The sequence below is a fragment of the Rattus rattus genome, chromosome 1 (genome assembly GCF_011064425.1).
Source record: "Rattus rattus isolate New Zealand chromosome 1, Rrattus_CSIRO_v1, whole genome shotgun sequence".
Classification (NCBI taxonomy): Eukaryota; Metazoa; Chordata; class Mammalia; order Rodentia; family Muridae; genus Rattus; species Rattus rattus.
In genome coordinates, this window is record NC_046154.1 from 40,705,113 (window position 1) to 40,720,333 (window position 15,221).

Consider the following 15,221-nt stretch of genomic DNA (forward strand, 5'->3'; position numbering starts at 1 on the left):
TCTCTTCTTCCACTTTTACATGGGTTTTGGGAGTTGAACTCAGGTCTCCAGGTTTACACAGCAAGTGCCTTTACCCACTGGAACACCTCAACAGCACTGCCCAGGTGACTTTTCAGATAAAACAGCCAGATTCATCAAAACTCATTGCTATAATATATGGAATGCTTAGCATAGTACCTGGTGTAGATGTGCAATAAATGTTGGTGATGGTTTTCAAAAAGACCTTTTCTGCCAGGCGTGCTGTGTGCTCTTTTAATACCAGCACTTGGTAGATCTCTGAGTTTGACACCAGCCTTGTCTACAATAGTGAGTTTCAGGACAGCCAGGGCTTATGTAGAGAGACCCCCGTCTCAAAAAAAAAAAAAAATTAAGACCTTTTCTGGCTGGTGAGGCGGCTCAGCAGGTAATATCGCTGTGCAAGCCTGAGGGCCTACATGGCCCTCCAAATAAAATTTAAGATTAATAGTGAGTTGTAAACAAATAATGATCCAAGTGATGGTGGCACACGCCTATAATCCCAGCACTCCGGAGGCAGAGTCAGGCAGGTCTCTGAGTTCCAGGCCAGCCTGGTATGCAGAGTTACAGGACAGCCAGGGCTACACAGAAAACCCTGTCTTGAAAAATAAATAACTAGAAAACAAATAACTTAGAATGTATATACACTTCTCCCACTCCTAATGAGTACCATTTTGTTTAGCTAGAGTCTATGGTAGGAGCTGTGGGAGCCCACTGTTTCCACACTTGATCAGGAAGATTCTTAATTTCCGGGTCTCAGTGACACTTGTCCTGTGATCCTAGATAAGAAGATCATGATGAAGAGCCTTCAGACGGCCTCAGACTCCACCCTATAGCAAGAAGAGTTTGAATGGAACTTGTACCCATAGACCTGGGAACCTAGAGAACTAAAGTCAAGCTAGAAGCCTGGCATAGTGGCACACAATACTTGAGAGGCAGACACAGAACACACCCAGAACCTATCATATAGAAAGAAAATCAACTCTCCAAAGCTGACCCCTGACCTACACACACACACTAATAGATATATAATAAATTTTAGAAAGTTTAAAAAAAAAGGACTTGGCTGCTGGGTATTTGCATATGCTCACAGTCCGAGCACTTGGTAGGTAGAGCAGTGGTGGTGCACACTTTTATTCCCAGTACTCAGGAATCAGAGGCAGGCAGATCTCTTGAGTTCCAGGATAGCCAGGGCTACACAGAGAGACCCTGGCTCAAAACACCAAGAGTTCCAGGTCATTCTTGGCTGCATGGTGAGTTCAAGGCCAGCCTGCCTCAAAAATAAAAACCAAGCACATCATTTAGTGGTAAGTGGCTTGTCCAACATGTCTAATGCTCTAGATTTAGTCTCCATTGCCCAAAGAGGAAGAAGAGAGGGAGAAGTCAAATAAGGGCTTGTAAGAATCATGAATGGAACCCTGCTCTGAAATTCTCTACAGCCAGGTTCTCCCTATGTGCCATTCTGTCCTCTAATAATAACTTGAGTCATGTAGCCACCAGTCGGACTGACCAGTGGCTCTCGCCTTCAGAAAAGCCTGAACTTGCTGGCTGGTTTTGTGGCCTGGGTCCTCTAACGTGGCTGCTGTATTTCAGGAGCAGCATCCATGGCAGCGTCATCTGCAACAACGCCGTGGTCGAGGCGGGCGCGGAGATCAGGGACTGTTTGATTGGAAGTGGTCAGAGGATTGAAGCCAAAGGTAAGTCATGGAAGCCATTTTATCTGTCACCTTAGCACAGATAGTGCTTAGTGGGTAACACAGCAAGCAGGCTCCCGTTTCCGAGTGAAGACAAACTTAGTCTTCTCTGGAGAGCAGTTGACAGAATTATCAATGTTAGTCCTGTTTCTAGGAATATAACTTAAAAGTTTTCTCATAGACATGTACAACCATACTGTCAAAATCTGAAAATGTAACAATAGATATTGTCTGAAAATGTAACAATAGATATTGTCTCACACCAATACTTTGTATTTGTTTCTGGGCATGGCAGAGGCGGCCAGTCATGCAGCATTGGTTCTGGAATGTGCTGTGGCCTCCTGAGCACCGTGACCACTCATCTGCTTTGTTCTGTGTGTGTGTGTGTGTGTGTGTGTGTGTGTGTGTGTGTGTGTGTGTTGTTTGGTGTTTTGTTTTGGAGGGGATTTTTTGGTTTGGTTTTTGTTGGATTAATTTGGTTTTGTTTTTTTTTGTTTGTTTTTTGTTATTATTTATTTTATGTAAGTACACTGTCTCTGTCTTTAGACACCAGAAGAGGGCATCAGATTCCATTGCAGATGGTTGTGAGCCACCATGTAGTTGCTGGGAATTGAACTCAGGACCTCTGGAAGAGCAGTCAGTGCTCTTAACCACTGAGCCATCTCTCCAGCCCTAGCTTTGGTTTTTCAAGACAGGCTGTCCTGGATCTTGCCCTGTAGATCAGGCTGGTCTTGAACTCAAAGAGATCCACCTGCCTCTGCCTCCTGAGTGCTGGGATTAGTAGCACACGCTATCACTGCCTAGCGTGTGTTGCTTGTTTTAAGCAGAGCAAACAAAAGTAAGGAACTAAAAGTAGGAGGAACTTCAAGGAGGAATCCATCTGTATTTTGTGTTTTTTTTTTTTTTTTTTTTTTTTTTTTTTTTTTTGGTTCTCTTTTTTTTTTGAGCTGGGGACCCGAACCCAGGGCCTTGCGCTTCCTAGGCAAGCGCTCTACCACTGAGCTAAATCCCCAGCCCCCGTATCTGTTTTTAAGGAAGATGATCCCCTAGATTTAATCTGGCAATGGGGTTAGCAGGTCTTCAGGCATAACCTGGAGAACCATTCTTAGCTCCTTAGAAGTGTGGCTGTAAACTGCTTTAAGCTTACTCTGTTGTACAGCGTGTAAGAAGACAGGTGGAAAGCGTAACATCTGTGCTGCTGTTGCACACGTGTGCATCTCTCGCCACTCTGGCAGTGACTGTAGTTCACGGGACTCACAGCTGTGTAAGATTATTGATAAAACCGTGAGGTGGGGACTGGGACGGAGGGCAGCAATCAGGGTGTAAAGTGAATACATTAATTAATGGGAAACAAAAGAACTGTTGATAAACTCCTTCCCTTAGCAGCCTGCATAGCACCTTCTAGTTCTATGACAGCTAGCCATGAGGGGAAAAGATTCCTGGTCAATAACAACTTGGTTTTTCTGTGCACCATGACCAAAATGTATGGTGTTTTCAGTAGTACAGTCTCACCATCAGTTCTCGTGAGCAGCCAAGAGCAGCAGCCAGTAGCCTGTTGGGGGCGGGCGTTGTTTGTTTGTTAGTATCGGGCATGTTGACACATGCCTTTAATTCCAGCATCCAGGAGGTAGCGGCAGGCAGATCTCTGTGAATTGGTGAATTCATATAGTGAGTGCTAAGCCACCCAAGGCTACAGCATAGTGAAATCCATTTCCAAAGGGTCCAGAGAGATGACTCTGCAGTTTAATACTTGACCATTCCTGCAGAGGATTGACATTGAGTTCCCAGCACCCACGCGGCAGCTCGCGACTGCCTATAACTCTAGCTCCAGGAGATCCAATCCCTCTTCCGGTTTCTGTGGTTACGAAGTGCACATGTACTGTACTGCACATACATACATTCAGGCAAACACTCATACTATGAAATTAATTTAATTTGATGAATAAAGTAGCCAGGCATGGACGCACATACTTGGAAAGCAACTCCAGAGAGATTAGGAATTGTCTTAGTTAGTGTTTACTGCTGGGAACAGACACCGTGACCAAGGCAACTCTTATAATGGGCAACATTTAATTGGGGCTGGCTTACAGGTTCTGAGGTTCAGTCCATTGTCATCAAGGTGGGAAACACAGCAGCATCCAGGCAGGCATGGCTGGAGGAGCTGAGAGTTTTGTATCTTGTTTCAAAGGCAAATAGGAGAAGGTTCTCAAAGCCCAAACCCCACTGTGACACACTTCTTCAACAAGGCTACACCTCCTAACAGTGCCACTCCCTGGGCCAAGCATATTCAAACCACCACAGGAATGGGGGCCATTTTCCTCTACCAGTGTGTTGTAGGTCAGCCTAAGCTACAAAATAAATCATTGTAGCACTGGAGACCTGTTTCTTAGGGGCCTAGAGGCAGCTCAGTACTTCCTGTGTGAGTGTGAGGACCTGAGTTCAGATCCCCAGCACCCACGTAAAAGCTGAGCATGGTGGCCGTCATCTGATACACCAGCGCTGCGGCACAGAAACAGGCAGACCTCAGTCTAGCCCAGAAGGCAAGCTGTGAGTTCATCGAGAGACCCTGTCCTTAAAAAGACGGTAGGAACACGAGACATGGCGGCTCACTCCCTGAGTCCCAGGAGACAGGCTAGCCAGAGAAGCATGATGAGACTATCAATAAAATGAAATTAAAGTAACAGCAACAATAGTAAGTGATGTCTAACCAACGCCCCTTTCTAGCACTGCTTACATAGCAATCCAGCTCCCTTCGTGACAGCACTGGGCTTCACTCCTGACTCCTGACTCCAGCTAAACACTCTCGGGTTCTGCAAAGCCCTGGCAGCCACGCCTGAGCTCCTCAGGTAGCAGATGGCCACAGTGGCCGTGAGAAGCAGGGAGACTGACAGGGAGCTTCTGCATTCTACACACTAGCAACGGCAAAGTGTGCGCCTCTGCTCTGTTGATCTGGTGTCACTTAACTCCTGAAGTGGGCCTGGAGACTCAAAGTTTTCACCCTTTTGACGTAGATCAAGTTCTGGTTGGTAAGAACTCTTGCTGACTTTAGCAGTGCACCTTTCATTTGTAGGCTGATGAATCTGTCACCTCGGCTTTGCCTCAGTTACTGTATTCCATTGCAGCCTTTGGGGTCCCTATTTACTTGTGTTGAGGTGTGTGTGAGTGCAGCTGTGTGCCCAGATCATGTGTGGAGGACAACTTTGAGGACTTGGTTTTCTCCTCCCTCCGTGTTTCTGGGTGGGCTCCCTGCTGTCTTTAGCAGACGGTGTGCTCTAGGCTAGCTGGCCTGCGAGTTTTCAGTTGGTTCTCCTGTTTCCACCTCCCGTCTTCTGCGGGGGATGCTGGGATTGCAGACAAGAGCCACCACACCTGGCTTTTTACATGGATTCCAGGAACCAAAATCAGGTCCTGAAGCTTGTGTGTGTCTTCAGCCTTGAGCAGCGGATGCACTGTCCCCTGCTAGGCCGTCTTTGCGATCCGATCTGAACCTGATTCTAGCCCAGAGCCTTCCTTCTCCTCTCTCACGTCAGCTTCCCACGTCAGCACTCCGCACCCCACAGCAGCTCAGGAGACAGACCGAACACCGTAGGATAATATATTTTGAAAGAGAGACTACATTCACATGCTGTTAGTCTCTGGGTCTGATTTGTAAATTTTATTACAAGTATGTATTTATAGGAAAAAAGGAGGCTGGAGAGATGGCTCAGGGGTTAAGAGCACTGACTGCTCTTCCAGAGGTCCTGAGTTCAATTCCCAGCAACCACAGCCATCTGTAATGGGATCTGATGCCCTCTACTGATGTGTCTGGAGACAGCTACAGTGTGCTCACTGTATACAATAAGTTTTAAAAAGGAAAAAGAAAGCTGGGGGTGTGGTGGTACATGCCTCTAATTCCAGCACTTGTGGGGCAGAGGCAAGCAGATCTCTGAGTTTAAGACCAACCTGGCCCAGAGAGAGAATTCTAGGACTGTCGGGGGAAAAAAACAAAAACAAAACAACTATATAAACGCTGTTTGTCTTTTAATGGTGCTTTTCACGCCATACTCATGCCATGTAAGTTTCCATGGCGCTGGGTATACAGGGTCAGTTCCATCCTTGTGTGGGAAGATGCTCCCTCGTAGGCTCTTTTGACGGGAACATGTCATCTCTAGAGGCAGCTGGATCTAGAGTGATTTTATTTGCTGAAAACATTTCTTTTTTTTTTTTATTCTGTAGCTAAACGCATGAATGAGGTGATCGTGGGAAATGACCAGCTCATGGAGATCTGAATCCTGAACAAGTCTGACCCCTTCCTTTTGGCCCCAAAACTACAGATGTTGGCTGGCCCACCTGTTTGACTCTGTATTTATTTTTCAATAAAAAGAATGTCCAGGCTGTAGGAGTGGCTCAGTGGTAAAGTGCTTGCCTAGCATGCACAAGGTCCTAGGTTCCAGCCCTGCCCTGAAAACAAAACAAAAAGAAACAAAGACTTGCGAAGGCACAGGTGGCACCGTCCCAGCTTCGTGGCACGTGGGCGCCAGGTGTGATGGTGTGTGTTTGTGGTTGTGTAGAATCTTCAGAGAACAGTGGCACACTGTACACACAGGGGGCTAGGTCGTGTATGCCAAGGTTTGCAGACAGGAAGCAGCTGTCCAGCGGCCTCTGAGGACTACTTTCTGACTGGTCAACACACCCCAGTCTGTGAAGGACCTTCCATCTGAGGTTGAGCGTGTGGTAACACGTACCTGTAACTCCAGCATGCAAACAGTGGAAACAGGAGGATCAAAAGTTAAAAGCCGTCAGGGCTGGAGAGATGGCTCAGCAGCTAAGAGCACAGGCTGCTCTTCCAGAGGTCCTGAGTTCAAGTCCCAGCAACCACATGGTGGCTCACAGCCATCTGTAATGGGATCCAATACCCTCTTCTGGTGATGGTGTCTGAAGACAGTGACAGTGTACCCACATATATGAAATAACTAAATAAATAAATCTTAAAACAAAAAAAAGTTTAAAGCCATCCTCTGGTACTTAGTTGAGTTCAAGGTTAGCCTAAGCTATCTAAGACCCTCTCTCTCAAAAAAAAAACACAACAACAACTGGGCTGGAGAGATGGCTCAGTGGTTAAGAGCACTGACTGCTCTTCCAGAGGTCCTGAGTTCAAATCCCAGCAACCACATGGTGGCTCACAACCATCTGTAATGGGATCTGATGCCTCTTCTGGTATGTCTGAAGACAGTGACAGTGTACTTGTATATAATAAATAAATAAATATTTAAAAAAAAAAAAAAACAAGCGCTTGCCTAGCAACCGAAAGGCCCTGGGTTCGGTCCCCAGTTCCGAAAAAAAAAAAACCAAACAAACAAACCACCAACAACAACTAAAATGAGGCTAGCAGGAAGGGTCAGACAGTGATAGCCAGTGGTGCTCATGCCTGGTAACCTGCATTCAGTCCCTGGAACCCACATAAAGGTGCATGTGCACACACAAACACACTTGTGCCCTTGCACACATACACCACAAGTAATAATAAATACTTTTTAAAAAGGATCTTTCATTTGAAGGTCTTGACCCTGACCAGGCTTTCTGGACACTTAAGAATCTACCCTTTTCTCCAACTCAGCTCTTAGCCCTTAGAGACACAGGCTGAAAGAAGGCCCTGGCTGGTGAAAGCCTTCCTCACAGGTTTTTGTGGAGGCGAAAGCTGTAATCCAAGGTGGTGGTGTGAGCCAAGCCTGGTCCATCTCTTCCACACCCTTGGTGATGCCTGCTCGGCCTGGTAAGGAGAAGCCAGGAACCAGTACTGTGGCTTGAAAGTCTTCCCAACTCTTCTCCAGATGCATCCTTTTTGTCCTAATTATATAGGCACCAGCACATCAGATAATTGAAGAATGAGGTTTTCTCTGTTCACAGCCCCCTGGAGTCTTATCCCCTTCCAGTTGTGCTCCCAAACATGAGAACGCTGCTCTTGTCTCTCCCTGCACGGCTTTTATAGCCTGCAGGTGTTCAGTGGGAGATAAAAGTGACTCCTGGGGTAAGATTTCACCTCCTAGGATTATCAAAGTAAAGGTTTCTCTTGATGTCCTCACTGTGGGTGGCGGTAATTATAATAAAGGATAGTTTGAAATACTGGTTTCTACGTCGCTTCAAAATTCTTCACTCTCAGGTTCACATGAGTAATCTTGCCTGATTGTAGGCTGGTCTCATTGAACTTGTGAGAGAGATGAGCATTGCCTGCCCCCGGGGAGCCCCACCTCCAACCAGCCTTGAGAGCTCTGACTCCCTATTCCTCCCAGTGCTCAGGACTTCATCAGACAGGTGCCCAAATGGTCTAGCAGAAGTGGTTGACCCTGTAGGACTGAGGGACAGAGATAACAAGCTGTGATGGAACTAAAATTTGGGGGTTTCACCAGGTATGGTGGCACAATCCAGTAATCTCTCAGCACTGAGGAGAAGGAGACAGGAAGATCAGGAATTCATGGTTATCCTCAGCTATAGAGAGAGTCTGAGGCCAGCCCAGGGTTTCTAAATGAAACCCTGTCTTTAAATTAACAAAAGGGGGAGGAGGGGGCAAGGATGGTAGCGCACCCCTTCACACCCCTTTGATCCCAGCACTTGAGAAGCAGAAACAGACTGATCTCTGAGTTTAAGGCCCATCAGGCTACATAGTAAGATTTTTGTCTCAAAAAACACAATGAAATAATAATGGTGTGGTGTCAAGTAGCACTGAATGACAGCCCTGGGCCGGGAGATGGGCTCTTTGTAATGGTTTTCAGTTCTAGCCAGATCACTGCCTCTCCTGAGCTGAATGTCTCCAAAACGAGACTTAGGTTGAAGGATTTTCTTGGAGGGTTGGGGGAACTGGACACCAGTTACTTGCTCAGTGGTGGGAGCACTGGTCCTCCAGAGTTCGTTCTCAGCTCCCACACAGGGATTTGAACCCTGTTGGCCTCTGGGCTTTAAATGTGCAAGGGACACACAGACAAAACACCCACACATACAAATAACTATTTTTTAAAAGATTTTGTTTTTATTTCTTCTGTCTGAGCAGTGCCTGCAGAAACCAGAAGAGGGTGCAGGACCACCTGAACCTAGAGTTACAAGCAGTGCTCATGCCGGGGTCCTCTGGAGGAGCCGCAAGCACTCTTAGCCACTGAGCCATCTCTGGCCCCAGACTGAGGGCTTTTCAAAGCCCCTTCCTTGTTCTCAGCCTCCATCCCTTTCAGAGCTCCTGGCCCAGGCAATCCGAAGTCTCAGATCACAAGGGTCAGGGGTAAAGCTTGGTAGATGTGGGAAAGTGAGGAGGCAGCAGAGGGACATCTAAACTGTCCCAGACCCCTGTGCTCCCTCCAACCCATCCTTCCCTGCTACATGACTGAAGCACAGAGAAATCTCTCCCCTGCCTCCCCAGAGCACAATCTGTCACACATCCTACACCGAGGATGGACAGCCTCAAGTTTGAATCGCCCCATTGCCATTGTCTTAGCGACTCCTGGATGTCCAGGATGCTTTGTTTTTCTTCTCTGTGCTCTGTCTAGCAGTGGGAAGAAACCATTTTCTGATTTCCTTTTGGTGGCTGCAGATGGGTTATGTCTGCAGTGTTGGAAGCATTGAATGTCCACCAGCCGGCCAACCAGGAGGGTGGTGCTGACCAGAGCCTGCCCTGCTTTTCCCAGTAATGTTTGATAAAGTAAATAAACAAAGGAAGAGAGGATGAAGGAAACCTCCGGGAAAGCAGCTGAGAAGGTGCTAACATAAAAAATAAATACACCTTCTAAAGTCAGTCTTGGTGGTACACACCTTTAATATTAGCACTCAGGAGGCAGAGCTCACGGCCAGCCTAGTATTGCATAGTGTCTTCCAGAACAGCTACAGCTACATGGACCCTGTTACATGGGGGGGGGGGGGTGTCAGGGCCTGTGCAAGCCTGCCAGATCAGAAAACTTTACGGTTACTCCTGCAGGAACCACCTTTCTCAACATCCCATTCCTGACGGCTGCAAAAGCTTTAAGCCTGTGCTAACACTGCCCTACGAGTTCCTTCCCAACCTGATACTTGCAGGAAGTACATTCTATCTACAGCCATCCCTAAGTTTTAAGGAGGTAGGGAAACCAGACTTAGAGGTTGCTTTCTAAGCAGTCCAGTGTGGGTGGGTGCCTGTAGTCCCAGCACTTAGCTGGAGTGGGGAGATGCCTTGAGCCCAGGAATACCAGATCAGCGTGGGTAACATAGGAAGACTCCTCAGCAGAGACAAAAACAAAGCACTAACGAGCTAACTGTGCCCGTGGGAAGGACCACCCAGATAGAAGGTCTAGAAAGCCCTGTGGTGGAGCCCTGTGGAAAGAGGCAGAAGCAGAACATATTTTGTATTGGAGGCCAGGATGACCTGGTCTTGGCCTGAGGAACATGTGGAATAATGAGCTGCCTCTTTGGTACCGAAGTCTCTTTCGCCATGCTCAAGGCTTTTCTCTGACTTCTCCCTGGCACCAGACTGTAGCTGCTACTGATCTAAAACTGCCCACTGAGAGGATGCAAACACAGCAGGCTCAGCACCCAAGTCTAATAGGCCTTTTCCCTCTATATCCTGGTCATCCCCTCTGCCTGGCCTCTATTGCAGGAGACAGGAAAATTCATGGTAAGAAGTCTGAAGAAATACATTAACAGAAGGACTGTCCTGACTCACACTGGTCATCCACCGAAGACACAGTTCTCACTTTCTCCCACATTGTGCGTGTGCGTTGGCGTGGCGCTTGCCTCCTGTGCCACACAATGTGTGTGTGTGTGTGTGTGTGTGTGTGTGTGTGTGTGTGTGTGTATTCCACCTGAGGCACTATTCCCAACAACATTTATTATCATTATCTCATTTAATCCTATGTAGAGGCTAGACTTGTAGACCAGACAATAGAGTACTTACCTAATATGTGGGAAGCCCTAGGTTCACCCCCAGGACTGCATACACCACATGTACTGGCATACACTTGTGATCCCAACACTTGGGAGGTAGGCCAGGAAGATCAAAAGTCAGAAAAAGAGAAGATTTAAAAGGAAAAAAGCTAACAAGTGGTACGGCTTTAATCTCAGCATTCAAGAAGCAGAGGCAGGTGGAACGCTATGTCTTCGAGGCCAGCCTGATCTACATGAGTTTCAGGACATCCAGGGCTACACAAACCCTGTCTTAAAACAAAACAAAACAAAACAAAACAAAAGATAACAGACCTTAAATTGTATTTAGATCATTACCCTCCTCCTCCCTTTCCCATCTTGTTCCTCCTTGAGTATTCCTGGATATCCCAATTCAGTAATTTCCTCTGTGATCTCTGGGCTCCCCTCAGACTAAGAACTCAAAAAAAAAAAAAAACCCAGAGGTGGGCAGGCCTGCTGCATCCTTTGTACACAGCTTTAATCGGGAGGCAGATCTCTGAGGCCAGCCTGGTCTACAAAGCAAGTTCCATGACAGCCAGGGCTACACTGGGAAACCCTGTCTTCAAAAAACAAAAAGGGGCTGGAGAGATGGCTCAGAAGTTAAGAGCACTGACTGCTCTTCCAGAGGTCCTGAGTTCAATTCCCAGCAACCACATGGTGGCTCACAACCATCTGTAATGGGATCTGATGCCCTCTTCTGGTGTGTCTGAAGACAGAGACAGTGTACTCATATAAATAAATGTAAAAAGAAAAAGAAAAAAAGGTTTATAACCCCAGAGCTCAGCAAAGGGGTGGGCATGTTTAGCCCACAAATCAGTAATTAAGGGTTAATCCTTGGAAATGGTTGGTTTTCTCTTATTCTTTGGGAATGCCCTGGGTTTGGGCCCAGTACCCACATCCGATACAAGCAACAGAGAAACACCCTGTTCAAAGGGAAGTGGCTTCTTTGTCTGATTCCTGCTTAATTACCTGGTTCAGCTTTGCACTCAGGAAGTTTCGTTTGTTTTCCTTTCCAAAACACTCAGTGTAGACCGAATATGTTCTGGAACTCACTTTGTAGCCCAGGTAGGCCTCAAACTCACAGAGATGACCTTCCTCTGCCTCCCAAGCGCAGGGATTGAAGGCATGCACCACCATGCCTGGCTAGGAAGTCTTTTCGTTGAGGGAAAGAAAAGCCATGTTAGGAGATGGGGAGACAGACAAGGGCATGTACTGCTCCTGCAAAAAACCCAAGTTCAATCTCCAGCACCCACCTCAGGCATCTACTTGTGACGCCAACTCTGGGAGAACATGATGTGCCTGGTCTCCACTGCACTCATGTGTTTGGACCGTACACAAACACACCGTTGGCCATTTTGGAGACTTAAGTGGCCAAAAGGCAACAATCCTTGATTGGGAAGGCTAGAAAGGATCGAGCCATTCCTCCTACTCTGGTTGGAAGGATTAGCAAGAGGTTCTGTCTGTGGATAGATAGGCTCTTCCAGAAGAAACCCCCCCCCCCGTATGGTTACTCACACCACTAACCCCCGCCCCGGGCCAACCTTAGCTGCAGTGTGAATCCGTACATCAATGAGCCCAGTGCATGGTGGTGGTTCATTGTCTTTAATCCCAGCACTTGAGAGGCAAGTACATCTTTGTGAGTTCAAAGCCAGCCTGGTCTACAGAGCTAGTCCCTGGACTGCCAAGGCTACAAAAAGAAACTGATCTTGGAAAAGAAAAAAGGAAAAGAAAAACCCAAGCCAAGTGTCATGGTACGTGCCTATAATCTCAAGACTTGGGGGCTGAGGCAGGAGAATGAAGGGTTTAAGACACATCTAAAAAATGCATGTGATCATCTTTTTTTTTGGTTATTTTTTTCGGAGCTGGGGACCGAACCCAGGGCCTTGCGCTTCCTAGGCAAGCGCTCTACCACTGAGCTAAATCCCCAACCCCGTGATCATCTTTTTCAAAGTTAGGACTGTGCCACAGTTGGCAACTGACGGCAGCAGTCAGCTGGTAATGGGGGCAGAATCCAGGCCGGAGCGGCCACACGCCTGTCTCTACGACCTTTAGCTGCAGAATCTGCTAAGAAGAGAGAGCTCAAGAAATGCCAGGTCTGTCCTGGCATCGCAATGCCATCCGGTGCTTATTCTAGGTGATTCCCTGTCCTTATATCCCCAAGATCAATATAGGGGTCCTAGAGAGCCCACTTCAGAGCTGTTTCTATCTCCAGTCTTGCTAAGGGTTCACTGTCTCTGAAGCAGACTTCCTCCCAGTACAGTCGGGAAGAGAACGCCCGGTACACAGGCTCCTTCCTCTTTTTCATATTATCTTTACTTATGTGTATGTGCCTGAGAGTATGTGTATGAAGTGTGCGTGTGCGTGTGCGCGTGTGCGCGTGCGTGTGTGTGTAAGTTGCCCTCAGAGGCCAGGTGTTGACTCCCCTGGAGTTGGAGTTACAGGCAGCTGTGAACTCTCCATTTGGGTGCTGGAAGCCAAACCCAGGTCTTCTGCAAAAATAATAGGTGGCCTTAACTGCTGAGCGGTCGGTCTCTCCAGGCCCACGGCTTCCTTTCATGCCCAGGTATCACTTCCGCAGGGTAGCAGTGTTGTAGACAGATGCAGTCATTCCTCCTTAGCTGCTCAGCCCTCAAACCAACTGGGGTTTTCCTCCCTAAGATTAAGCCCTGGAGTTGATGATGTTGATTTGCACAAGTTCTCAAAAGGTTTGGCAGTATGCAGCAAGGCCAAAAACATATTCATGCTTTTTGACCCAAACAACCCCATTTCTGGGAATCTGTCCTGAGGACATTCTGCAAATGATTGATGGGAGGACTGTGTAGTAATAAAATATTTATGATATAATGATTAAGAAGTCTGGAAGAATTGAGCAAGAGGCTAGCCAGATGTGATAGCAGTATCAGAATAATGGATTTATTGACGTCCCCCCCCCAACTTTATTTCGTTTGTTTCTGAGGCAGAATCTTTTTAGGTATCCCTAGCTGTTCCAGAATTCTCTGTGTAGACCATGCTCAGACCTAGAACTCACAAGAGATCAGCCTGCCTCTGCCCCTGAGTGCTGGATTAGAGGCATGTGTCAGCATGCCCTGCTTCCTTTCCAAGCATTCCGTATGAGGACACTGACTTTTACCCTCAGACGCCATTTCAGACTTTCATAGTCAGGAGCAAACAGAGATAGCACAGGCACTTGGGGAAGCGGATAGTTTAACACAGGAGGTCTTCTCTCTCCTTCACACTGATTTCTCCAACCTTAGGGCGCACTCTGCTATGAGCGCCACTTACTTTCCAGCAGGGGAAACAGACTTTCAAATGTTGTACGGGGTTGGGGATTTAGCTCAGTGGTAGAGCCCTTGCCTAGGAAGCGCAAGGCCCTGGGTTCAGTCCCCAGCTCCGAAAAAAAAAAAAAAAAAGAACCAAAAAAGGGTTGGGGATTTAGCTCAGTGGTAGAGCGCTTGTTTGGCAAAAAAAAAAAAAAAAAAAAAAAAAAAAAAAAAAAAAAAAAAAAAAAAAAAAAAAAAAAAAAAAAAAAAAAAAAAAAAAAAATGTTGTACATAAGTTATGTCATCACAATACAATAATTGGACAGGCTGGGCAATACAGGCCTGTATAGTCCTTCAACTTGAGAGGTGGACGCATCAGAATAAGGAGTTCAAGGCCAAGCTGAACTACTTGAGACCGTATCTCAAAAAAAATTTTTTTAAATAAATTTTTTAAAATACAGTACACAAACTGAGTGTTAGTAAGAACCACAAAGAAAAAAAAAGCAATTATCCGCCAAGGCTTCCAAAAGTTTGGGCTGATTGATTCAAGTACAGTCTTAAAGGTTATCTGCCAAGACAAAGGGGCCCCAACATGTACAAAGGCAAGAACATGTAAACTTAGGAAATTACTGAGGGCAATTCGGGACTGGAAGGCAACTGAGTGGGTGTGAGGCGCTTAGGAGGGAAAAACACTTTAGTTATAGCTGGATGATGCAGAGCTCTGGGCTTTGGAGCAACCGTGAGATTTGCATTTTAGAGCGATGAGTCTGGCCTGCATGGAGAGCCTGGAAAGGAGGTCTTTGGGGTTGCGCTGGGTCAGAAAGAAAGGGTGGCCCTAAGGGGACCAGCAGACTCCCTTTCTCAGCATCCTGACTTAGACTTGGCCAAGGACTAGCGCCTCCAGGATCGCCCTCCCTTCTCTTCCCCTCAGGGCCCCCGTGGGCGGGCAGGCGAGCCGGGGAGGCGAGGCAAGGGGTGGCCCTGCCTGGGTGGTCTCCTGCCCCGCCCCCTGCGGCGCCGTTACCTAGCAACGGATCCGGCTGCAAGGCAGCGGGTAATTTGCGGCCCCCTCATCCAATGGGAGGGCGTCACCCCGGCCCGCTCCTTTTTTTCTGAGGCTCCTGCTGCTTCCCGAGATCCACAGTCGCCACCTTGAGCTGTGAGGTGCTTCACAGCCCGGCGGGTCTTCCCACACGTGGAGCCCACTTTAGACCACGGCCCACCGATCCAGAGGGGCTTAGGGCCACCACCCAGCACCGTTGCTCCGGGCTACTCCTGTGCATCTGCACCCGCGTCTCACCCAGGACCGCACGTTCACCGCCCTTACGAATCCCCAGGTGAAACCGGGCGGCACAAG

The 15,221-nt window shown here is 47.5% G+C and overlaps 1 protein-coding gene across 4 annotated transcripts in view; it reads left to right on the plus strand.

Annotated features, from left to right (window-relative positions):
• Positions 1-6,087, plus strand: part of Eif2b3 (eukaryotic translation initiation factor 2B subunit gamma) — a 63,372-nt gene extending 57,285 nt beyond the window's left edge. For all 4 annotated transcript variants that reach the window (XM_032899785.1, XM_032899782.1, XM_032899795.1 and 1 more), the window contains 2 exons: positions 1,609-1,712; positions 5,925-6,087. In XM_032899785.1, coding sequence (XP_032755676.1) covers positions 1,609-1,712; positions 5,925-5,977 — 157 coding nt within the window. In that variant the 3' untranslated portion in view covers positions 5,978-6,087. The remainder of the gene's footprint in view (positions 1-1,608; positions 1,713-5,924) is intronic.
• Positions 6,088-15,221: the final 9,134 nt, after the last annotated feature.